Raw genomic sequence first — 27202 nt, forward strand, 5'->3', positions numbered from 1 at the left:
CGTAACCGCACGGGGGTCTATTACTAGTTAAAAAATAAAATAAAGCATGACAGTTTTTTTTCAAAGGAGAAAACGTGATAGTTGTTTTATTAAAAAATAAGCTATGAACTTGGCCATTATTTTTTAACCCATGAACATGTTGTTTTATTAAAAAATAATTAAATTAAATTAATAGGGTTAAAATTGAAAGAAAATATAAAAAACGACCAGCTATAAGCTCAAAAGCTATTTGAAATAGTTTCTCAAAAAACGCTATAAGTTAGTGGAAAAAGTTTTTTACCCAACACATCTTATTATATCAAAACAAACTTATAAGCTAGTCCAACATGCTATAAGCTAGCTTATTCGTGTTACCAAACACAGCCATGATGGGTTGAATTTGATGTGAAATTTTAATTGTTACAAGCCCTATAGTGTAAATTAATTAAGATTGTATACCTAAATATAATTAAATAAAAATTAAAAGTTACCTTATTAAAATTCATTTTTTTATAGAAAAAATTGACTCATTTATTTGACAATTAATGTTACATTTGGATATTACATTTTGATTGGTTGATAACTTGAAGGGGTAAATACCCCCTAAACAAGAGAGGGTAATGTAGAAAAAACCGTGTTTTATTAGTTGCTCAATTCATTACAGTTATTATCATTTATATAACATAATAGGTCCCCAAAAATAGCATAAATCCTACGATATACCATTTTGTAGATCAATTCTTGTTGAATCTTAATAGGGAAATGATAGATACAGCGACAAACTTTATCAAGAAAATTTCAAGACAATGTATTTGTTAACACCTTTCCTTAATTACACATCATTACCTCCCTTGATTTCCAGCAAATAATAAATTTAATTGGCCGAGACTTTTTCTTGATCAATTCTTGATAAAATCTCTCTAATAAATAGCAATGCTCATCTTAATAACCACTTTTATTATTGCATGCATTAGTAGATTCGCTTATAAGGTTTATAAAGTTCACTATAGTTATACTTGTAGAATATTGGTCACTAGTTTATACGGTTCACTTATATATTTAGCAGTAGCAGCAGTAACTATTTGTTCAACATTATTTAGCAGTATATCTAACTCATTTATTTTATATGGCTTGTGATAATGGTTTTTATTCCATCTTTTTCATATGCAATTTCTTGTCATATTTAGATTAGTTTCAGCGTGGAATTTAGTTAACTCTCCATTTCACACCATGTACCAAACATTCTCAAGTCTTAATCATTAGTTAGAAGAACTAATATGCAGGCCTACCTCAAGAAAAGTTCTAGGAAAGAGCTGGAAGTTGAACTACTTGTAAATTCATTCAAACCCCTATCTATGCCAACGAGAAAGAATGAGTGGTCACTTATTTAATCTCCAAAACCAAATTGTTTTAGTTTAATTGAAATTTACTAATTTCTAAATTCAAATATCTATGTGCGCCGTCGCGGATACATAAGAACATAAAGTGGTTAGTTGAATACAACAATATTAATCACAAAAATGAAAAACATTAATGACTTATTTTGCATAAATCTATATATTTCTATCATTTTTAGCTTATAATTTAGATATTTGTGTGAGTATTGTACTTGGGAGGTAGGATATCTTTTTGTAGGTGTTTTAAATATTTTTGTAAGGCTTTGCATTAGGCTTGAGTTTTCTGGAGTTTGCCAGATGGTGGGTCATTAATCATTTCTTCTTTACTATTAAAAAAATATGGTATGTGCTTGAGTGTTTTTTAACAAAGGAATATGGGGCTAGCAGTTATCTATGAAAGTTTTTGCAACATAATGCTACACACACAAGTCATGGATATAATATAACACCATCACTTCTTAAAAAAAATAGGTCATGTTCGTTGTTTAAATAACCTTGAGTTATTAAGTAACCCTGACATATTAACAAAAGCAAGAAACGAGTTATGTCAAGCAATTCTGAAGAAAACTATTGGGTTGCATTCACCAGGTCCATTATTGATACACCACAAATGTGATGAAACTATGAACATATTAGACATCAATGTGCCAAACAGTGCACAAATTTTAATCAATGTCTAAGCTATGGGAAGAGATCCCACCATTTGGAAAAATCTAAATATATTCATGCATGAAAGATTTTTGGAGGGTGACATTAATTATAAGGGTAATAATTTTGAGTTTATACCTTTTGGAGTTGGTAAAAGAATTTGTTCAAGAATGCCATTAACGCATAGAAAAGTGAGTAATTGACACTGCCAAAATCCAGTAATGATGGAAAAAAATCAGGATAGATATAATTCAAGAATAGAAGACCACCTTACTTTTTTTTTTTTTTTTATGAGAAGAGGAGCTACATAATTTACAAATTACAATTGACATAAGATGAAAAATTTGTCATGTGTGTGTAATTGGAACAATGATACAACTTGTTTCTACATTATTTTTGTTTTTTCTTTCTTCTTTTATTCATTTAAAACATTACCTGGGCAAATGCTAATGCAAGTGCCGAACCTTGATCACCCGACTGTTTACTAGCAAGACATGCCAAAGAGCTAAAACCTACTTTAGCCTGCAAGAAATAAGTCCTTTTGAAAAATAAATAACAAACGACTGGATCGTGACATTTTTGCCATTGATGTATGTATAGATGAAGTATAATACGAGGCTTTCACTCTACCATGCACCCGGAACATAAACACAAGAGAACATGTATTAAAATTCAGCATGATACAAATCAACGCATGTATAAAAGGAATTTCACTTATGAGTTTTTGAAGCATATGTATTGGAAAAACCCAAGTCTCACATCGGATAGATAAGACTTTTGATAAGAGTTTATAAAGAGGAGGCACTCCACACCTTACAAGCCGGTTTTGTGAGGATGAGTTATGCCTCAAATTTCAACATGGTATCAGAGCATGTCGAATTCAAGGGCCACCTACCTATTCACGCACCAAGCCCAAAGAGTGCTCGGTGTGATGGGGGGTGTATTGGGAGCACCAAGCCCAAAGAGTGCTCGGTGTGATGGGGGGTGTATTGGGACCAAAGAGTGCTCGGTGTGATGGGGGGTGTATTGGGAAAAATTCATGTCCCGCATCGGATAGAATTCAAGGGCCACCTACCTATTCACGCACCAAGTCCAAAGAGTGCTCGGTGTGATGGGGGGGTGTATTGGGAAAAATTCATGTCCCGCATCGGAATTCATGTCCCGCATCGGATAGATGAGACTCTTGAAGATAGTTTATAAAGAGGAGGCACTCCTCACTTCACAAGCCGGTTTTGTAAGGATGAGTTAGGCCCCAAATTTCAACAATATGTTTCATGGGGAATTTAATATATCATAAATCAAGAAGAGATGTATATATCTTGGTAGGACTGGTTGTACGCATGTCTTGCAAAAATGACGAAAAGCACAATTAAGTTTTCAAAAGGGAAAAAAAGTATAGTTCGATTCAAAATAATAATTTTGGTTCTGTTTGGATCAGTTTTGTAGACCATGATTTTCGGGTGTCAATCCATTGATTGGTTTTTTGAACCCTCAATCGTTTGGGACTTTTCGATCTTTATTCGTGGGAAGGGAAAAGATGAATTTAAAACCCTTTTTGGATCCGGGGGTTGGTTACGATTAGGGAAGGTGTTAGGCACCCGTATCGTCCACGGTACTCCGTGGGAACCTCTTTCTAACTTTATTTTTATTTGAAAATTTATTACTTAAAGTATAAGTGAAAGAATGGAGGGAGAAGAAGTATGAGCTTTTTTTATTTTTATTTAATCGATTTGGAAGGAATGAACCCTTGCCTACGTACCCTTAAGAGGGATCAAAACAGCCGTAGTTCTCTCTTATAAAAAAATATTTTTTGTGGGTTAGGTTGATTTTAATTTGATTTTGAAAATGGTTTTAAGAAGGGTTGCGAGACCTCAAGGTATAGAAGAATAAAATGGGAGTGAGGTTGTTTCATTTTATTTGAGAAATTTAGTCTAAGTTTAATTAAAGTTCATTTAGGAATTTGATTAAGCAAATAAAGGAAAAATCTCTTGGATTTGGATCCAAGGTTTATTAAGAAAAATAATTCGACTTTTGCTTATTTGATTTTTTGAGATAAAAAGGTTTTACTAAACTAACGGTAAACTAACGTAACGATGCAGAAAAAAATAAAGCAAGCATAAAGCAACGAATAAAATGGTGTAGTGTCGGTGCTTGTGTCGGTGTGTGGAATTACTACACTATTACATACCCTTCCTAGATGCAAAGCCCAAAATAAATTACATCATTTCCCTAATTATACACACTAAATATTATGGGGCTTTGCAATAGGAAGAAAAAAAAAACATGAATAGGTACTAAAATTAAAACAATCATGATATAATGAGATAAAGAGGAAATTGAAAGTATCATACACTAAAATGCAATGCAAATGATGTTAAGAAAATTTTAGCAAAGCATGAATTAAAGCAAGATGCACATGTGAAAAAATGCACAAATAAAGCCAAGAACAAAAATAAAATAAAGCATGGAAATTAAAGTTTTAAAAATGGATGAGACAATATTAATTGGAAAGGAATTAAAGAAAGAAATGCATGAAGGAAATATGCGATATGAAATCATGAAGTATGGTAATAAAGCGAAAATATAACATAAACAGTACCAAAATAGCAAATAAAGAAATGAAATAAACATATAAAAAAATTTGGAAATTTTTAGAGAAATTTTAAATGAAACAATGGTGTAAATAGTATAACAGGGAGGTTCCAGTAGTAAAAACGTAGAGAAAATTAAAACAGAAGGGAAATGGGCCTTCACTTGATCCATTGGCTTGGGATTTGATCCTGGCCCTAGGATTGTTTGATCATAAGGCTAAAAAATGAGTATGCACGCAACACTAACAAAATAAATGCAACATGGAATTGAACATAGGTCTTCAGTGACCGTTAGATCTACAAGATGATAGATTTAACGGTTCTTAAGCAGTAACACACTCAACAACAAGTAATGCCTATAGTAACAAACAAAACAGGAACCATTGGATCAATAAAGAAAGCAGATCGGATGGATGAAAGAGGAAGGGAAGGAACCAGAATAAACCGGTCTGGTTCATGCGAACCGGACCGATTTGATGCGTTTATAAAAGGCCTTAAGGCCGGTTCTCCATCATTCTTCACTTATCTTTCTCTCTCTAAGCCTCAAAGCTCTCCCTTCTCTCTAAATTCAAGTGAAACGGAGAAGATGACCGGTGGAGTTCCGGCGCGGTGGCCGACCAGCCTAGGGTGGCGGCGCCGCCGCCGAAACTATATTTTTTTTATTTTTTCAAATTTTCTTTCACCAACCGATTCGTTTTCTCCTTCTCCTTTCGAATTTCGCGTTAGATTTTCAAAAACAATTATGAATAAGCCTAGATCTACAAGAATAGTTTCAAAATTTTTTGAACAAACCAACAGCAAAACGATCAAAAGAGAGAGGGGAGATTACCTTTGGTGTCGGTTTGGAGAGGAATAACAATGAATACAAGCTGCTGCTCCTATTCCAGATCCTTTCCGTTTCTGCTTCTGTTGCGTGAGAGATCTACTTGTATGTTATGAATAAGCTTGCAGATCAACTTGTTAGTGACGATTTGAGCTGTTGTTGATGATGAGATCCGAACTTAGGGACTTGAGTGTTGAGCTTGCTGGATTTGTGATGAATATTGGTGTTAACTCGGTTTTCCAGTGATGGATTTGAGTTGTTGTTGATGATGAGATCCGAGCTTACAGGGATAGTGTGAAATGATTACTTGATGTGATTGTTCATACTGTTCTTGGTAATTTTGTGATTTGAATTGTTGATTTGTGTTTTGATTGGATCTGGAAAAAATTCAATCGGTGTTCTTGAAGTTCATATTGTTTTTATGTTTTTTCTTTGGGTTTGAATCGAAATTGGGAAATGAAAAAAGAGGAATTAGGGTTTGCTGATTGTGTTCTGCGGCTGTCAGAGATTGACCAATCTCCTCTTTTGCTACAGTGCAATAAATGCACTTTTTATAATGCTAAAATTAGGGTTATGACTGATGAATACCAATGTCAAAAATACCCTCAAATTGGGTCTGATAAGAGTGCCAGCACAACACAGAAGATTGGGGACCAAGTTTCACATTGACCAATGACAGACTGACACTGGACAAAACTAAAGGACTCAAGGACTAAAACAAAAACTAAAAAGAAATAATAATAAAAAGAAAATAAAAACAAGTGTGAGTTTTTAAACTCACGTGACCTTATATATAAAAAATATTAAATAATAATAATAATAATAATAATAATAATAATAATAATAATAATAATAATAATAATAATAATAATAATAGTAAGATTAATAACAATAATAAAAGGATAAAAGACTAAAAACATTATCTTAAATGAGGTATTTTAAAATACCTCTCTGCCAAAATTTTGACTGAGACGTCTAAAATAACGCGGCGTTTTAAAGTGCGAACAAAATTCTTTTAAAGCGGTTTAAAAACAGACAAAGAGGAAATTTTAAATTGAAAAGCTTTCAAAGGAAATTAAAATAAAACAGGACACTAATTACTTAAAAAAACGCGTAAAATATTTTAAAATACTGACGCACAAAAAGAAAAGATTTAAATTACACAAAGCTTGGACGCAACTGGATTTCACTTCAAACTGTAAAATAAAGCCTCAAATTTTTTTTAAAAGACACGACTACATGACTTTAAATAGTTAAAGCGAGAAAAGAGTTTGACATTTTAAAATATGGATTAAAAGAAATAACTGGTCCAAAATTGGGGTATGACAAGTTTATATGCAACGACAAGTTTATCCCAAACCAAAAACGGTTTGGTTTAGCTTTTGTGAACCGTTATGATGGTTCAGTTCAATTTGGTTTTCTTTAAAAACTGAACTATTCCCACCCCTAGCTTCACCAATCTAGACCATTAGAAAAGAAAACATTTTGGTCTAGATGCATTAGATAAGAAACATTCTAGCGTGATTTGGGAGATATTTTATAAGCTTAATTAATCTACTTTCCCGTTTTCTTTATGTTGCATATTTTTATATCCCTTTGTTTTTTATACATCCGAATCTTGTAAACATGTAGGCGTGGAAGGAAAAAAAAAATCGAGGAGGATACCTCAAACCCCAACTAATAACTTTGTCACAGAGACCTCTACTTCAACGGGGAGTGATATGTAGTTTTTGATTAAGTCAATAATGTGGGTCCCACTTATGAGATTCAAACAATTACTTACATTTGTTTCGTGTATTTCGATATTGCCTGGTGTGTACAAGTAAGTTGGTTTTATTCGGGACGGAAAAATTTCTTTTTCACTATTTAATTTAATCAATAAATCTTATTTAATCTAGTGAGATTTACAGATTCAATGGTAAAAATAAATTTGTATATAATGCAAAACCTATCTCACTTTTGCACCATAAAATAAATTTGTATTTGGTTATATTATGTAATTTGGTTTCTACTTTCTAGTTTTAAGTTTTTACTATTTTTCTTGTCAAAAAAAATATGTTTTTACTATTTTTGTTATTACATGCTTACCGTAAACATCAAATTAAGATTATGTATGACTAAAAATAAATGGTATTTTCCCTCGAAAAAAAAAATGGTATTCGATTCATTCGTTTAAATTGATAGAGTACATCGATACAATACATATTTACTAAAAATAAAAAGGATGAATATGCAAACAAACTCACAACATCCTTGTGAATAGAATAAAATGTCAAAGTACATAAGTGTACAAATACGACTATAATTAAGTGTCTAGAATACCTATGCCTCCGGATCTGTAACGTTGAAGATACCATACTCATTGATTAGATCTGCATTAGATCGAAGCTGATCTGACAATCTAAACTGAACAAACATCGTAAATAGATGGAAAAGAAAATCAACACCACACAGAGACGGAAAAACAAACTAACATCGCACTACAACGACAAAATCACGTCAGAAAAAACTAAATAGATGTGAAAATTACTTATTTAAATAAAAGAGAATGAGAAAAAATTATTTATTGTTATCATTATTATTATTGTTATCATTCTTAGAGTTACTAACAGACATTTTACAATTGTCTCAGATGTGATTTGAACTATTTCCTAAAAAAAGGTGATTTGCGTTTTTCTATAACAGTAAAATTATTTGTTTTATGTTGTCTCTTGTTTACCACATTAATTAAAATCAGATATTTGAAAGAAAAAATATACTAAAAGTTTATTTTTTTTATTCTTATTCAAAAGTTTATTTTTTTACAATTTTTTTCAAAAAGAATGATATAATATATATGTCAAGTGAATCTGTAGTAATTAATGTGATGATTTATATATAGCAATTTTAAATTAACTTTATACATTTTCATTAAATATTGCTGAAAGGTAGAAAGAAAAAGAACACAAAATTTGAATTACTTTATGAATTATAGCATTAAACTATCATTTATTTTTTTGTATATATATTAACTTCACAAACCATACAACCATCACTGCATAGTCTCAAAATGGAAGAACTGAAGATGAAGATTGATAGTCTCAAAATTCAAGAACTTAGCTATGACGAATTAATAAAATTGAAAGCACTCTTATTGGAGCTCCGAAAGATAGTCATGGAAGGTAAGGGATATGCTATTAGTTATATATGTTTTAATTCTTGTTTATTGTTCATTTTTTTTATGAGTAGAAATCAAACTCGATCAGGATATGTTTGCAATACTCAATTACACTGCGTACGAATTGATCACTTTTGTTTGATCAAAATGGATGTTTATTTAGAGTGGAAGTTGTAAGACAATATGAAATACATACTATTGATCAAGGAAAACATTTTAGTAGTAACATGATTTTGGACACAATTTGTACACACGCGTAAAAATGCATATGACTTAATTATTTGAGAAATAAACAATTTTTTTATCTTTCTATCTTTTTTATTTTATTTTTGTAAGTATGCCTAAAGCTTTTGGTCACATGTTTTTGAGAGATGATTTATAAGTAATGTTAGCTGCTCTCTTAAATGACCATGCTTAGTATATTTTCTCCTTTACTTTACGTTACATATCTTATCTCCTTGTTTTTTATACATCTGAATATTTTAATCATGTAGGCATGAAAGGAAAAGATGTCGTTGCGGAGGATACCCCAGCGAACAACTCTGTTCAAGGAGACCCCAACCTCAGCGACAGCGAGGAATGATATGTAGTTTTGTTTGAGTCAATAATGTGGGTCCCATTGATGGGATTCAAACTATTATATGCTTTGGTTATGTTAGTTTCTTGTGTTTGGTTATGCTTAATGTGTACCGGTACGTCCGTTTTGTACTAAGGACGGACAAGTTTGATTTTCACTATTCAATTAATCAATAAATCTCATTTAATTCAATTGTGAGATTTATTGATTCAATAGTAAAAATAAACTTGTGCATAATGCAAAACCTATCTCATCTGTGCGGCATAAAATAAATTTTTATTTGGTTATATTATGTGATTTGGTTTCTTGTTTTAGATTTTTAGTATTTTTGTTATTATATGCATGCTTACCATAATTAAACATCAAATCAAGATTATGTGCGATTACATACCTCCATCAAACGTATTCTTCACACACACGCAATACATTATATATGCATTACCGTAAGAGCAAATAGTTCCATTAAATAACAATTGATAAGCCACATTCCACTAATAGACATAGTGCATTTGAGGCGTATAACTCAGTTAGTTAGGGTTTCTTGGATCATATAATGAGACATTGATGATAAAATTTTGTCATTTCTTTATGAACAAATTAATGATATAAATTTATTGAATGAAAATTTCATGAATAAAAATGAAAAATATGATATGATTGAAACACAACCTCTTGTAGTGTGAATTCATATTAATCACTTCAAATGAATACATATTCCATATACAATTTCACAAGTGTATATCTTCTAGAAAAATTGTAATTGAGTGTTTAGATATGGAGACATTGGTTATATTATGTGATTTGGTTTCTTGTTTTAGATTTTTAGTATTTTTGTTATTATATGCATGCTTACCATAATTAAACATCAAATCAAGATTATGTGCGATTACATACCTCCATCAAACGTATTCTTCACACACACGCAATCTTTATATAATACAAAAGCATACATCTTTGGGCAAAAGTACACGTGGCGTCTCAAGTTTCTCTCAAGCATTTATTGCTCCTCTAATAAAAATGTTCAATGCATTGTACATTTGATCAAGAAAGTTGCCTTAATTACGTTTCGTGTATATTACATTCATTCTATTTATTTAAAATGAAATAATTATATGTATTATCTACATTTAAATTGAACCATATTGTCTTTTTTTTTATAAGTCAAGAGCAAAATGACGTCAAAAAGAATAGTGTCCAACCATATTGTCTTATCACCGTAAACTAAATTATATAAAGATTAGAACAAGAAGAATAAATATATTTTTTTCTTTTTCGACTCTAATTTCAAAAAATTATTATTGAAAAATTTCAAATGTTCATTCTCACGGTTCCATGTTCTATGCTAAATTATTGTAGAAAAATTTCAAATATTCATTCTTCAACTTTAATCCTCATATTATCGCCACAATCCCATGTTTTATGCTAAATTATTATAGAAAAATAATCAATGTCTTCAATGCTATTAGTGTAGAATAAATATTACCCTTGATTTGAAATCAATCTCACAGTTTATGCAAAGTATCATTCTACCCACGATTAGTATATAAAGGAAGCATTGCTACATTTTCAACCTTATTCTCTTTTCTTTTATCCCTCAATACTCATTCTATGTATTGCTAATATTTATTTCTTATTCTTAATCTGCTTTTTGTTGTGATTTCTTATCTTGCCATTTTCTTTTTCGTATTATTCTCTTTTTTCCGGTGCTTATACATTTTTTGTTTTCGACCGGATTTTTATCTTAGACATGTGGAAGTCAATCAAGAAAAAAGAAGAAATGCATCATGTATCAATTAAAATGTATATGAAAGATTTCTATTACTACGTTCAAATATATCCGCTTTCAGCCCTCTTCTATCTATTTTAATACCTTAATACTCGCTAATTTTTCTATCTCTTGATACATTCATATGTTCTTTGTTTAACATTTCTTTTCTTTTTTTTATTTCTTATGTTGCTATTTTACTTTTAATTATTTTTCTCTTTTATATTTTATTTTGGTGCTTAGATTTGATTTATTCATTATTTTTCCTATTTATACTTGAGAGGGAAACAAACCAGTAAACAAGAAGAAATGCATCACTATAGAGTCGAGATCAAACTCGAAGTGGATTTTAACTTTGGAGTGGTAATAATAAAAAGAGTAGTGATATTTGCGCAATCAATTTTGTGACAACTTTTAGGATAATCTTCTAATTGGTTAACCAAAATCAGTTAATGATTTAAAGATTGGGGATTTTTTTTTCCTTTCTCATATCCAAATTCAAATGTTAATATAAGATAGCATCTTATATACGCATATTCTCTCTAGCAAGCTCCACAAATATTTGGATTCTCTCTAACCTATTAGAACATAAATAAACTGCCTTAGTGGATTGTTTTAATATAGTTCCCCAATTTTTTTTAAATGGTTCGTTATCAAAAAAAAAGTAGAATTGCTTTAATAGCGCATAAAATAAAATTAATATCTAAATTTTGTAGTTTAAAGAACGACAATGACACTGTCATATATTGCAAGTGGTTCGTGAAACTACTGTCACGATATTAAGCATTACCCTTTAAAGCATAAAACATAAAGTACACTTGATACTATTCATTGGTAAACATAATTAATATGTTAAATTAACATTGTTAATACACCTCAATATGACTAATACACAAACCAAATAATCGAGTTCAAATGGTTAATAAGTTTTCTAAGGACATGTTGAATGAAAAAACCCGGATTACTATGGGTTAACACAAAACATCACTAACACACGCACACTCCTCATCATCTAAATAAAGCTTGCTTATTGGTTATTGCATAGTCACTCATTCATATTAGCACGTATATTTCTTTAATAAGTTTCAACACATATTGAATCACATGCATGATACATATTAAAATTTGTCATTTATTCTAATTGCTTAATAGTGAAAATTTTCCAAAAAACATTAACTTACAAGGTGCAAATTAACCAAATTTTCTTCTTACTTTTAATTGCTAATAAATGCATTACTTTTCCTAAAAAATGCATTGCTTTTCAATTCATGTAATCGATCAGGCAAAGTAACTAATTAGCCTTTAATTTTAGCATATTCCCTCACTTTTTCTATTCTACGATCCACAAATCATACGCAATTACTTATGTGATTTTTAGTCATATGTGGTTTTTTAACAAGACCATAATCACTTCTTTTTTTGGTAGTGAAGACCATAATCATTTATAATTACTGAATTATTTTCTAACGTGTCTCTATTAATCTTAAGTTACTGTAAATATAGCTTCCAATCTAAACGTTTGTCATAGAAATAGAATAGTGATCTATCTTCTACCAGTTTTATATTTCTTCAACCTGTTTTTTGTGTGATAGTTGATAATTGATTTTTTGGTTTTGCTTATTTTTTTCTATTTTTCGTGTATGGTTGATTTGTGTTAACTATAAACTAACATATTATTCTACTATAGGTTTGTTTAACTATTGTTGGTTTATCAATTAAACCATGTGTACTTAGTTGTATCTCTCTCTTTGTTGTTTTCACTTTTGTGTTTAGATGCTATCTTATTCGGTTTTAAAAAAAAAATTGCTAACTACTTTGTTATTTGTTCACTTTGTTTTCATGATAGCCAATATACCATATAACTTAGCAGTTAGCAATTTCATCTCACGTGATCTTATGGCCTTTTCCTCAACACACTTCATAATAGATCACAATAAGACATATTTGAATAATTCAAGGATGTAAGCATTAACTCACAATTCTCATGATATAGCTATATTCTTTGAAGCCAAACGCAAACACGACATAAACACCAATATGGATAATAATCTGAGAAAATGATGTAATTCAGTGTCACCATAAGTGTCATAGGCTATGTGGCTATTTTTTTTTAAAATTTTGTGGAGCAAAAATAAAAATAAATAAATAAATAAATAACTATGCGTATTCTAAAGCGTCAATGACATCAAAATATAAAGCCATAACTTTTCCCTCAAAAAAAAAATAAAGCCATGACTTTTGGAGTGAATGACTAATGACAAATCTTATATGCAGAAGAATAAGATCATATATAGTCTTGAGTACGGTAAGATTATATTGAAGGACTTCATGTTGTATTGCCAAGATTTTTTTCCAAAGGATGTTGTATTTGTGAGATAGGAGTTTTTTTTTTTTTTTGTGGTGGCTGGGGTTTGAACCCCGGACCTCGCATATATTATGCATTGTCCTTATTAACTGAGTTAAGCTCACGAGGACAGATAAGAGTTTGAAACGTTGCAAGTTACACTCATAGTCAAAATAAAATGCTAATTATCACTTTATGCTGAAAGATTTAAATTTCAAAGAAAAAATGAAAGCAAAACTCCAGTTAAAAAATTAAAGAAACTCCATTTCACTTCTGACAAGTACGTTCATTTAGTATTAGATAGATTTCTAGATTCACATGTTCTCTCTTCGTGTGTAATCAAAATTTTCTAAAGGATGATGATTTCAAAAATAACGGTTATTTCAAGCATAAATGTAATCAAGTAAAAGAGGTAAGGAGATCTTTTCAATTAATCCCCCCTTCAAGAATTTTTTTTTCCATTAATTTCAGTTATTTTCCTTGACTGAATTGTTTTTATTGTCATGTTGAATTTCATTTGACAATAATATTGCATTTTGAATTATCCCCCTTTATACATTTCTAATTTGTCAGTAATTAATCAAATAGACTGTATTCATCAATAAGACCAAATACACCCATAACAATATACAAAAGTATAAATTACCTCAAAAAAAAATATACAAGAGTATAAATATGGAAAAAAAATCATATAACAACAACAACAACAACAACAACAACATTTTGAAGGAGAACTAAATGATACCCAGTGATTTTTTAAATTTAAATTTTACTGATTTTCTACAAAATTTGACTTTAAAAAAAGAGCATGTCATGTTTTTTCATAGCACGTAAATGCCTTTTAAGGTAAATTTTTTTATATATTTATGACTAATTTAATAAAGAAAAAGGTTTACTGGATAATTCTTTAATGATCATTGCATGATAATGACTATTGAGGTATAACATTTGATGTTTTTATTGAATAAAACAAACACCATAAAAAATGCATGAGAAGAGCAAAAGGAAGTTAGAAAAAAGAAATGGATTTAAAAATAATTTGAACATGAGAAAAATGATAAGGAGAAAAATAAGGTGTATGGTTTGATTGTGAGAGTATAAGGAATAAAGTGATTTGTTGGTAATCTAATGAGTTTGTGAAAGAGTTGAAGATTTTTGGATAATTATATTACCAAGAAATTAGACTTAATTAAAAAAACTCCACCAAAGAGCAAATGTGAAGGAATTTTTAATAATAAAGTTTTAATAAAAAAAAAATAGTATGAAACCAAATGACATCTCAAAACTAAATTTTAGGGTAAAAATGACATCCAAACACAAACAAAATAATTCATCATAATGTTAGAACTTCGGGGGAATCTACACTATGATGAATCATCATATTAGACTAAGAGTAACCATATAAATGAGATTGATATCACATTTTTGCTTCAAATGTCTAATAAGCATCTATTTTGTTAACATAACACATTTACATTTTTATATTGTCAGATCTCACCAAAGAACAAAAGTGAAGGAATTTTAAATAACAAGGGTTCAAGAAAAAAATGCACCAAAGTGAATGACATACGTACAAGAACTAAAATTTAAGATAAAAGAATTTAGCATATGACATCCAAAAATGAACAAAAGAATTCACCACAATGTTGGGACTTTCAGCGGAGTCTATACTAAGTTTGATAATCGCATTAGACCAAGAGCAACCATACAAGTGATATTAACACCACATTTGTATTCAAATCTTTAAGATATATATTAGGCATAAGGATCGTCTCACTTATACGCTTCGTATCGTCTACTCATGCATCTAATGTGAAACTTTAACTCACATATGACATATGACATATTAACATATCTCTCTTTATATGTGAGACTCTCTGCATCTGTGATCTGGTAACGTAACCAAATAAGATAAGATAAAGGCATAACAAAAGCTTAAGATATATAAATTAAATAAATGACATGTAAAAATTAACAAAGAATTTATCGCAATGTACAATACAAGTGAGATTGATGCCACGTCCTCACACAAAATCTTAAGACATTAGGTAAATGAGACGTCTCACTTATATGTTGTTCAAACTCTTTAATAAGGTCAAACGGAAGCACAACATCTGTAAAAAAGGTGGGTTAGTATAACGGAGGCACAACATCTGTAAAAAAAGGTGGGTTAGTACGTAGTGGTTTCATGAAGGAAGATTTATGTACCTTTCTTTCATGAGAAGAGAGACAAAAATTATAAATAAAAAAACAAATACGGAGGTTTATGTATCTATATTTGTCATAATATTCTACCCATTTCTGGAAAATTTTATTAAAAAAAATAAAGGTTAGACATGAGTTGACTGAAAAGTAGGGACTAATTTTATGGATGGAAAAATTTTGGAGGGACTAAAAACCTAAAGAATCTTTTAGGGGAACTAAAATCAAATGTTTGTATATTTAGGGGGACCATTTACTTATTTGAACAAAAAAATTAAGCAAATGGAATCCAAAAACTAACAAACCTAGAATCATAAAGTTCCGAGTTCTGAGGAAGTCTACAATTGGTTGGATCATTGTATATAGCTAAGAGAAACCCCGCAAATGAGAATAACACCACATCTTCATCCAACAACTTAACTTATATGTTGCTCAATTTCTACTATTGCAAATAATAGAGAACTTTAAATACACATGACACATTAACACCTCTCCCTTAAATGTGAGACTCTCTATGTCTATGATCTGGGGTCGTAGGTACAAATGGTAAAAAAATGTGGGTTGGTGGCGATTTCATAGAAGGGTATTTTTGCTCCTTTCTTTCATGAGAAAAGAGAAAGTAAATTAGAAAAGGATATAAGATGAAAAACGAATTTAAATATATAAAAGAAATGATAAGGGAAAATAACGAGTTATTGGTAATTTTATGGGTTTGTTGAAAGAGTTGGATATTGTTAAGTAACTATGATACCAAAATATTAAACTTATTAAACAAATTCAACATCAATTTCAAATGTCTAATAAGCACGTATTGTGTCGAATCAACATAACACATATTTGGTCAAATTTCAGATTGACACCACATTTTCATTTAAATTCTTTAGGTTTATGTATATGATCATCTTACTTATAAGTTATTCAACATCTATTGTTCCATCCATTGTAGAAATTTAACTCAAATTTGATACATTAACATCTCTCCCTCAAGTGTGCGAGTCTCCGTGTCTATGATAAGGTCAAACGAAGGCACAACATGGTCAAAGTAGCGATTTGATTCTAATTTAATATAGGGGGTTTATTTTCTTTTCTTACATGAGAAAATAAAATGAAAACTAGAAAAATAAAGAAGATGAAATAGAAACTTGAGACCGAGAAATATATATGTCTAATAAAAAGGAAACTTTAAATTCAGAGATTGAGTGAGTTGCCGGTAATTTTATGAGTTTATTGAAGGAGTTGGATATTTTTGTATGATTAATTTAGAAAAAAGTTAGACACATAAAATTGGATTTTTAATTGTGTCTAATGTTTGGATTTTCATGGGAGACTACGTTGGGTTGTTTAACAACTACTCTTTCTTAAACTGTAACTTTAACTCACTTGACACATTAACATCTCTTCATTAAGTGTCGGAGTCTTCGTGTTCGTGATTCATCACCAAGAACCACTCCTTCTCTCCCACAATATTAAACCGGGACATCATACAGTTGTTGGGCCTTATGGGGAGCCAACACTGTTGTGGATTGACACATTTGAGAAAGACCAACCACACAAGTGAGAGAAATATCACATCTTTATTCGAAATTTTAAGACTTAAGCATGTATTTTGTCACTTATTTGTTGTTCAATGTGCACTCTTTTTATCCAATGTTAAGTTTTAAATGACATTTGATACATCACAATATCATCTCCCTTAAGTATGACAAAATTCTAGCCCGTGCTTGGCACGGGTGTCCATACTAGTACATTATATATGCATTACCGTAAGAGCAAATAGTTTCATTAAATAACAATTGATAAGCCACATTCCACTAATAGACATAGTGCATTTGAGGCGTATAACTCAGTTAGTTAGGGTTTCTTGGATCATATGTTGAAACATTGATGATAAAATTTTGTCGTTTCTTTATGAACAAATTAATGATATAAATTTATTGAATGAAAATTTCATGAATAAAAATGAAAAATATGATATGATTGAAACACAACCTCTTGTAGTGTGAATTCATATTAATCGCTTCAAATGAATACATATTCCATATACAATTTCACAAGTGTATATCTTCTAGAAAAATTGTAATTGAGTGTTTAGATATGGAGACATTGGGAGATTTATGATGAGTTGGAGATATCCAAACCATGGTGTATGAACCGAAGAGAAAAGGTAGGCCAGATAAATGAAAATTATTGAAAATATAACTTTTGAATAAACATCAAAAGAATAATGATGATTGAGTGATGGTGTTTTGAAGAAGCAAGATAGTAGCCGCAAAGAAGAGGGAAAATAATTCATAGTAGTGTGAGTGAAAGTGCGAGAGTTAACAGAGAGATTTAAATGTTAGTGTTAAATTTAAAACTAGAGGGGTTGTTTTTATTATCTATTAAAACCTCAAGGGAGGTTAGTGTAGTTTTCTCATCTTCTTTTATTGGGAAAGATGAAACAATTGAGGAATCTCATATTTTCAAGTTACCTTTCTTACAAGCAATAGTGAAGAAAACTATTGGGTTGCATCCACTAGGTCCATTATTGATACACCACAAATGTGATGAAACTATGAACATTGTAGGCATCAATGTGCCAAAAAATGCACAAATTTTGATCAATGTCTAGTTTATGGGAAGAGATCCCATCATTTGAAAAAAATCTAAATATATTCATGCCTGATAGATTTTTGGAGGGTGACATTAATTATAAGGTTTATAATTTTGAGTTTATACCTATTGGAGTTGGTAAAAGAATATGTTCAGGATTGCCATTAGCTCATAGAACAGTGAGTAGTTGACACTGCCAAAATCCAGTAATGATGGAAGAAAAATTCAGGATAGATATAATGCAAAAATAGAAGACCACCTTCCTTTTTTATGAGAAGAAGAGCTACATAATCTATAAATTACAATTGACATAAGATAAGATGAAAAATTGTTCATGTGTGTGTAAATGGAACAATGATACAACCCATTTCTGTATTATTTTTATTTTTTTCTTTCTTCTTTTATTCATTTAAAACATTACCTGGGCAAATGCTAATGCAGGTGCCGAACCTTGATCACCCGACTATTTACTAGCTAGACATGCCAAAGAAGAGCTAAAACCTACTTTAGCCTGCAAAAAATAAGTACTTTTGAAAAATAAATAACAAACGACTGGATCTTGACATTTTTCGCATTGATGTATATATAGATGAAGTATAATACAAGGCTTTCACTCTACCATGCATCCAGAACATTAAACACAAGAGAACATGTATTAAAACTCGGTATGATACAAATTAACGCGTGTATAAAAGGATTTTCACTTATGAGTTTTTGAAGCATAGGTTTCATGGGGAATTTATTATATCATAAATCAAGAAGAGATGTATATATCTTGGTATGACAATAGGAGTATTTGTACAGTTTCAGGGATAACTATTTCTAGCAAATAATTCCCTTACTGTTAAATTTGTCACTACTTGTTAATAAAATTTCTTGACTAATTAAATTTGTCACATGCATCGTTGTACGCATGTCTTGCAAAAATGACGAAAAACACAATTATGTTTTCAAAAGGGCAAAAAAATATAGTTCGATTCATAATATTAATTTTGGTTCGGTTTGGATCAGTTTATATGCAACGAAACGGTTAACCAAACCATAACTTCGGTTTGTCCCAAACTACAAACGGTTTGGTTTAGTTTTTGTGAACAGTTATGATGGTTCAGTTCAGTTTGGTTTTCTTTAAAAACCAAATTATTCCCACCCTTAGCTTCACCAATCTGGACCATTAGAAAAGAAAACATTTTTTTCTAGATGCATTAGATAAGAAAAATTCTAGCGTGATTTGGGAGATATTTTATAAGATTAATCAATCTACTTTCTCGTTTTCTTTATGTTGCATATTCTTATATCCCTTTGTTTTTTATACATCTGAATCTTGTAAACATGTAGGTGTGGAAGAAAAAAATGTCGTCGAGGAGGATACGCCAAGCCCCAACTAATAACTTTGTTCACAGAGAGCCCTACTTCAACGGGGAGTGATATGAAGTTTTTGTTTAAGTCAATAATGTGGGTCCCACTTATGGGATTCAAACAATTACTTATGTTTGTTTCATGTATTTTGATATTGTCTGATGTGTACAAGTAAGTTGGTTTTATTCGAGACGGAAAAATTTGTTTTTCAATATTTAATTTAATCAATAATTCTTATTTAATCTAATGAGATTTATTGATTCAATAGTAAAAATAAACTTGTTTATAACGCAAAACTTATTCACTTATGCACCATAAAATAAATTTGTATTTGGTTATATTATGTAATTTGGTTTTCTACTTTCTAGTTTTAAGTTTTTACTCTTTTTGTTATTACATGCTTACCGCAAACATCAAATTAAGATTATGTATGACTAAAAATAAATGGTATTCGATTCGTTAATTTGTTCAAATTGATAGAGTACATCGATACAATGCATAGTTACTAAAAATAAAAAGGTTGAATATGCAAACAAACTCACAACATTCATGTGAATAGAATAAAATGTCAAAGTACATAAGTGTACAAATAAGACTATAATTAAGTGACTAGAATACCTATGCCTCTGAATCTGTAACGTTGAAGACATCATACTCATTGATTGGATCTGCACTGGATCGAAGCTGATCTAACAATTTGAACTGAACAAACATCGTAAATATATGGAAAAGCAAAACAACACCACACAGAGACGGAAAAACAATCTAACGTCGCACTACAACGACAAAATCACGAAAGAAAAAGTTAAATAGATGTGAAAATTACTTATTTAAATAAAAGAGAATGAGAAAAAAATTATTTATTATTATTATTATTGGTATCATTATTAGAGTTACCGAGAGACATTTTACAATTGTCTCATATGTGATTTGAGCTCTTTCCTAAAAAAAAGTTTATTTGTGTTTTTCTATAACAGTAAAATTATTTGTTTTATGTTGTCTCTCGTCTACCACATTAATTAAAATCAGATATTTTGAAGAAAAAATATACTAAAAGCAACATTTCATTATAATAAAAGTTTTTTTTATTCTTATTCAAAAGCTTCTTTTTTTTTTACAATTTTTTTCAAAAAGAATGATATAATATTTATGTCAAGTGAATCTAAAGTAATTAATGTGATGATTTATATATAGCAATTTGAAATTAACTTTATACATTTTCATTAAATATTGTTGAAAGGTAGAAAGAAAAAGACCACAAAATTTGAATTACTTTATGATAATGAATTATAACATTAAACTATTATTTATTTTTTCGTGTATATATTAACTTCACAAGCCATACACACATCACTGCATAGCTTCTTTGAGATAATGTCATTCTAATAACTTCAGGAGCAGTTGGATGTTGTGGAGCAGGACCCCTCACTGTTGTTTGCGTAGACTTCTCAGTTGAAATAACTGGTCATCTCATGTCAACCTCCTTGTATTCACTCCCTGCAATAAAATCGATCAAATCAGTCCCTAGATTTCTAAAATTCAATCAAATCAGTCCCTAAATTATTACAGCTACTATCAAATCGATCCTTAAAAGATGGGTAAAAGAGGAAAAACAGAAAAGAAAAAAAATTGAAAGTGAAAAGTTAAAACTGAAATTTGTAACGTTTTCATTAAATTGGTCCTTGTACACGTGGTTGACTGGATGACACGTGGACATCACAACACAGCATGCAGGACGACACGTCAGCCTCACTAACGGAGGGATTAGATGGAGGGATGAATTTGATGGACGTCTGTTAAATTCAGGGACTAATTTGATATTTCAAAAAATTGGGGGACGAATTTGACTGGTCCTTGCAAATTCAAGGACGAATTTGGGTATTTACTCGATTGTATATATAATCATGTTTAGATTTATAAATGTTATATGCATATTTTGGTATAAATTAATTGTAAGATAGAACAAAGTGCCAAACCACAAGAAAGACATAGTTCTTCATTAAAAGTTTTCACACTGCTACATTATCAATGTGAAATTCAAAATTATAGAAACTAATTAAATTGAAAGAGACTCATATCATATCATCACCATGAGACTCAGTTTATGTACATGTCAAAATGTGAAAAATAAAATTATTGTTATAAAAGCATAAGCATGTAGTTCATGCACAACTAATAATAATTGAAGTTGAAATCCACGGAGAATCTAACATAACACTTCTACAATGTCACTTTATTATGTTTGGATTCTCTCGAGCGTCCCACACAGTTTTTGGATGAAGGTGCTCTTAGATCTGAATTTGAAAACTATGATTATGCAACAATCATAGAAGATGCTGTTATATGACTATAACAACATCACTTATTAAAAAACAAAATGGAAGTGACTAGTTTTAAATTGTAGTTTGCAACTGTATATAACAATTTTTAGTGATCTCACCAATGATATCGTGATCGCAACTACAACGAAATCGACTGAAGTTGTTTGCATACCACAATATAAACTATTTTGCAGCGTAATTAGAACGGCGACAGCAAGTGCAATTTACAACAACAATTGTGACCCAACTGTAAATCATATTTTCTTTTTCCCTTCTCACATATCTATAGAAATACATATCTACTTAGGCTGATGAAATAGCTTCAACTCGAAGAGGTTGAACCCTCTTTAAGGTTAATCCAAATTGTTCGTCCATGTTCAGGTGTTCCGGTATTAGCCCATCAGCAAGATTCCATTCAAAATTGTGCAAAAGGGATGCCACCATTAAATGCATAGTTCTATGAGCTAATGGCAATCCTGGACAAATTCTTTTGCCAGCTCCAAAGGGTATAAGCTCAAAATTATTACCTTTATAGTTAATGTCACACTCCATAAATCTCTCAGGTACAAACGTATTTGGATTATCCCAAATGGCTGGATCTCTCCCCATGGCCCACACATTGACTAATACTTGTGCATTTTTTGGAACATTAAAGTCTAATATGTTCACAAGCTCGTCACATTTGTGAGGTAGCAATAATGGAATTGGTGGGTGCAGCCTAAAGGTTTCCTTCACAACTGCTTGCAAGAAAGGTAACTTGGATATGTGTGATTCTTCAATGGTTTCACCTTTGCCAATTGTTTGACATAACTCTTTTCTTACTTTTGTTAATTTATCAGGATTACGTAGTAGCTCAGCAATAATCCATTCAATCATGCTTGATGTTGTGTCAATTCCAGCAACAAATAAGTCCTGACAAAACATAATTTTCAAATTCAATTAAATATAGCCTATGATGTGAGTAAATCAAAATCGAGATTGAAAGTGATGTGTACAAAACAATATGAGCAAATGTCAAAAGTGGATAACAACAATGTAACCCAAAAAAAAAAATGTCTAAATTGTCCAAATCAAAATTAACCGGATATCAAACAGTCAAAAAAAATTATTGATTTAAATGCATATTCATAAAATAACTTGCTAATTTTTTGTGAGTAAATCAAAATTGTAACAAACAATATGAGTTAATGTCTAAAGTGGTCCAAACCAAAACTAACCGGATATCAAAAGTCAAAAATGTGTCCAAATGCCTACAATCAATGGGAAGACTAAATGATTGTTCAAATTAGTAATTACTTTACATCGAACCAAATGGATGTAGAGTAAGGAAGGAAACAATTAGGGCAGCTTTAAGAAATTAGTCAGAAACTTGATCACTGATTCTTTTTCTTTTTCTTGTATGCGGAGAAAATACACGTATTATATATTTCTTTAAGATAAAATCTAAAACGGTTTTAAATGAGTAGTTTCTCTATTAAAAAAAAAAGATGACTAGTTTTCATTAAGATAAACAAACAAAAAATTGTTTGTTTCTCTTATAAAGAAAAATCTATAAATTAATGAAAAATCAATACTAACCAAAAAAAGATGCACCATCTCATTGCGGTTCAATTCTGAAGTTGCTTCTCCAATATTAATATTAAGAAGTGAATCTAACACATCATTGCAAACCTCATAATCACCTTTGGAATCTTTTAAACAAATTCTTTCTTCAATAATTCCATCAAAAATCTCACACAACTTCTTCATATGATTTGTCATTCTTGCATACAAACCTTGTGGATCTAATGGACGAAGAATTGGAAAGAAATCTGAAATATTAGGCTTACCAGCTTCTTCCATAATACCCCAAATAATGGTCTTAAACTCTTGAGACTTTTCATCAGGTGTGGAATGTGCCAAATCCATAGAGAACAAAGTGTTTGAAATTGAATTAAGGACATTTATAAAAACAGTCTCACCAATATCCAAAACCTCACCATTGTGGCTTTTTTCATTCACATAATCCAATAATTCTTGTAACTTTTGTTGGCGAAGAATTTTTGTTGAGTCAAGCATTTTTGTAGAAAATACTTTTGTAGCACAATTTTTCCTTAGTTTCTTCCACAAATTTAATGTTGGAACCCACCCAACTGAGAATTTGTCATGATCAACCGCAGTGAGGTGCAGGTTATGATGGGAACACTTCTTAATTTTCCCATGATGGGAGAAGTTGAGTTGACTGGTTATAGCCAGTAGTACCAGTCTTTTTAATTTTACAATTTTCATCCCCACAAAACTAAATATGTTTGTATTACTTAATTATTGTTTTTATTACACTGTTCATCTTTTAAAAATGGTTTGACTTTTTTTCTTCGTAGTTTTTTTAAGAAAAAAATAATTATTATCTCCGTTCCTTTTTAAGTGTCACTTTTTAACATTTTACACAAACCAAAACACTCAATAAATATTACTTTTTCTTATACAATAATCTATACTTTTACTATAATAGCCTTAGTCATTTAATATCTTATTTCATATATTTCTCTCTCCACAGTAAATAACTAAGGGTAATGTTGGTAAAACAACATTTATTGTTGCATTGAACTTTGAAAGTAACAGTTAAATAGAAACAAAAAATTTCTCCAAAAGTGACACTTAAAAAAGAACGTAGGGAGTAATTGATTAAAAAAATCATTTTTTTATTTGTAATAGCCATATCACATATCACTTGTTTAACAACCACAGTACCACACCATTCTAAGGGTAACACTGCCAACATTTAATGAGTTTTTTTTATTTTATTTTAAAAAGGCCAACATTTAAAGAGTTAAATAAAGGATATGAAATAAAAATAATCAATGTGTTATTAATCTAAACTTTAAAAGACCTCTCCTTCAAAAAAAATAAAAAAATACCTCAGATGTAATTTAACATTATTATTCAAAAACTACATAATTGTAAAAATTCAATGTCAAATTATAATTTTGCCGAAACTCAATCATAGATTATGTTGTAAAAATTGTAATTGTTCTGTGAAAAAAGTTTTGGACATTTCCAACCAATTAAATATCACACTTTGTCGCATGTGTATAAATATTTTTGATTTAAATTAGCCGCAGCAAATTAAGAAAAAGAGACTATATATGTATAATTAACATCTACGTCCAAAAAAAAACATCTACGTCCTCGTGAGCTTAGATCAGTTGGTTGGGACAATATATAAAATATGCAAGATCGGGGGTTCAAACCCCAACCACTACCAAAAAAAAATTAACATCTACAATTGGATAAAATGGAGGGAAAATACAAGGTAATTGGTAGAAAAGGTACCAAATCTCATATCTAGGCCATTCAATATTTTATTAATATATCAATGGTATATTTGACCTTCTCCCATCATGGGAAAATTAAGAAGCCTTCCCATCATAAATGCCACCCCGCAGTGATTGCATGTGGGACAGTTCTATTTGAGAAGATTTGGGAATTGTCATGTAAAACTTGTTTGGCTACTTGTGGGGATGAGATTACTATGGTTGTTATGCTTCCTAGTTTTAGTGTCATGATTGGTCCATAGATTTTTGAGAGTTTTGTGAGTGCCTTGTGTGGATTTTTGCCAAGTTCTAAGATGTTTCCTATGATGGGAAGTGGCTTTGGCCCTGGTGGAAGTTTTGTAGAATTTTGGGTTTGGTTTGATTTTCTAAGAAAGAAGATGAGAATGGTTGCACTTACAAAGGTAATCACTAGTAGAAGCGTTTGGTGGTCCATGGCTTATTGCTTGTGCCTTTGCTTTTTGTGATATACATTCATATATATAAATTCAATCCTCGTGTGCATAATTTATAGGAATCTTTGGAAGTATAAAAGTAACAACGAAATAGTGATCTATAACCTTCAAGAAAATTAGGATATCACGTCTCGATTGAAATCTTAAAACATTAATAATATACAAAAGGAAAAATTAATATTTTAGATTTATTTATTAAACAATGTATATAGTCTATAATAAAAACTATATACATCATTAATTGAATGAATCTAAAATATAAAGTTTTACTTATAATAATAACTGAAGGATGTAGATCACAACTTAAGCACACTTTTTGACTACACATTTGGAAGATTTTCAATACAAGGATCTACTATACACTAAGGTCCATCCCAACCCTTAAAGGGACCTAATACACCAAGGTCAATTCTGCTCTAACATAAATTAACGCATAAAATTAAGTTAAAGAAAATTAAGCATTATATGAGAGGCAAGTACAAGTGGTTGGACTTTAGGGTATTTTTTTCTTAATAACGGTTGGACTTTAGTGTATTTTTTTCTTTTTTTTTGAATAACGGTTGGACTTTAGTGTTGGTGCAATTAATGTAGAAGAATTCCAGGCATTCTTAACTGCAGTATTAGTTACGTCTTATATAAAAAAACAAAATTGAAGAGGCCAAAGATAAATACATCGAATTAACCAGAAATGCCAAATACAAACAATATTCCAGTCACGGTTTGACATTGATGGTAGGCAGAAGGTACGACTCAGGAAACTTTTTTCTTTTTTAAGAATATTAAAATTATTATTATTATTATTTATACTTAGTAGTTAATATCATATAGATTTTTTTTAACTCGTTTTGACTAAATTTATTAAAATTATATTTTTAAAGAGCAATGATTGAGAATGAATCTTTTGCAACAAAAACATTAGATAAACGACATTCAAATAATTATAAATGCACAACTTTATTAATTTATCTAAGACATAAAAAATCTTAAGATCAACCTTATTACATTAATAAAGATCAGAAACACTGCACCTGCAACCAAGCAACGTCAGAGATGCCAAAATACGTCTTCTTTAATGATCCATTCAAATGCTGTGCTAGTTGAGATTTTTTTATTGGCAGACTTCGATACCAGACACAACTTTTGTGTTTTGAGTGTTCATGACAAGTTATTTTATAAGGATTAGATGTCATAGAACAGCTCTTTCCAGTGTTATCATGTCCATGAAAAATATTTTTTTTTATATACTTTCAATCATTTCATTGAAGAACAACAAAATCCTTCCCATTTGTGATAAAAGCCAAAAATACAATGGGACATGGTGAGCCTCTTAAAAATTGTACATTGCTAATAAGTCGTTATATATGACAATAATAAGATACCAAGTTGTCGACTCTCTCATTTTCAAAGTCTACTCTCTTATTTTATATTTAATTTCTCCATCTTGATATTATCCTTTTTTATTTATAAATTCTCTTGTGAGAGAACTTTAATTGTCACTTGTTCAATTTCAATCGTTACAATAATATCTATGGCAAACATGTGTGATAGCACAGGTCTTGCCTAGTTTTACTTTACTACATCATATTTGAATAGTTTTATTTACGGGTTTAATTTAAATTTTATTTCATAAAAAATTAATTCAAAGTATTTAAATAAAATTATAGTTTATTATTAATTTTACAGA

General features: G+C 30.2%; 1 protein-coding gene and 1 long non-coding RNA gene across 2 annotated transcripts; one reads left to right on the forward strand and one right to left on the reverse strand.

Annotated features, from left to right (window-relative positions):
* The first annotated feature begins 8481 nt into the window (after positions 1-8481).
* LOC146908497 (uncharacterized) lies at positions 8482-9409 on the forward strand. Its single transcript, XR_015017736.1, has 2 exons — positions 8482-8599; positions 9090-9409. It is a non-coding gene; the product is annotated as an uncharacterized LOC146908497 (long non-coding RNA).
* A 12512-nt stretch (positions 9410-21921) lies between these two features.
* On the reverse strand, positions 21922-25545 carry LOC146908498 (geraniol 8-hydroxylase-like). Its single transcript, XM_085730054.1, has 2 exons — positions 23331-25545; positions 21922-22664 (listed from the first exon to the last, which is right to left on the reverse strand). The coding sequence occupies exons 1-2, from the start codon at positions 24018-24020 to the stop codon at positions 22056-22058; spliced, it is 1299 nt and encodes a 432-aa protein (XP_085586180.1). The 5' UTR covers positions 24021-25545; the 3' UTR covers positions 21922-22055.
* Between the last annotated feature and the right edge of the window lie 1657 nt (positions 25546-27202).

This window comes from Medicago sativa, chromosome 7, assembly GCF_051527215.1.
Source record: "Medicago sativa cultivar Bolivia chromosome 7, Bolivia_mono, whole genome shotgun sequence".
Classification (NCBI taxonomy): domain Eukaryota; kingdom Viridiplantae; phylum Streptophyta; class Magnoliopsida; order Fabales; family Fabaceae; genus Medicago; species Medicago sativa.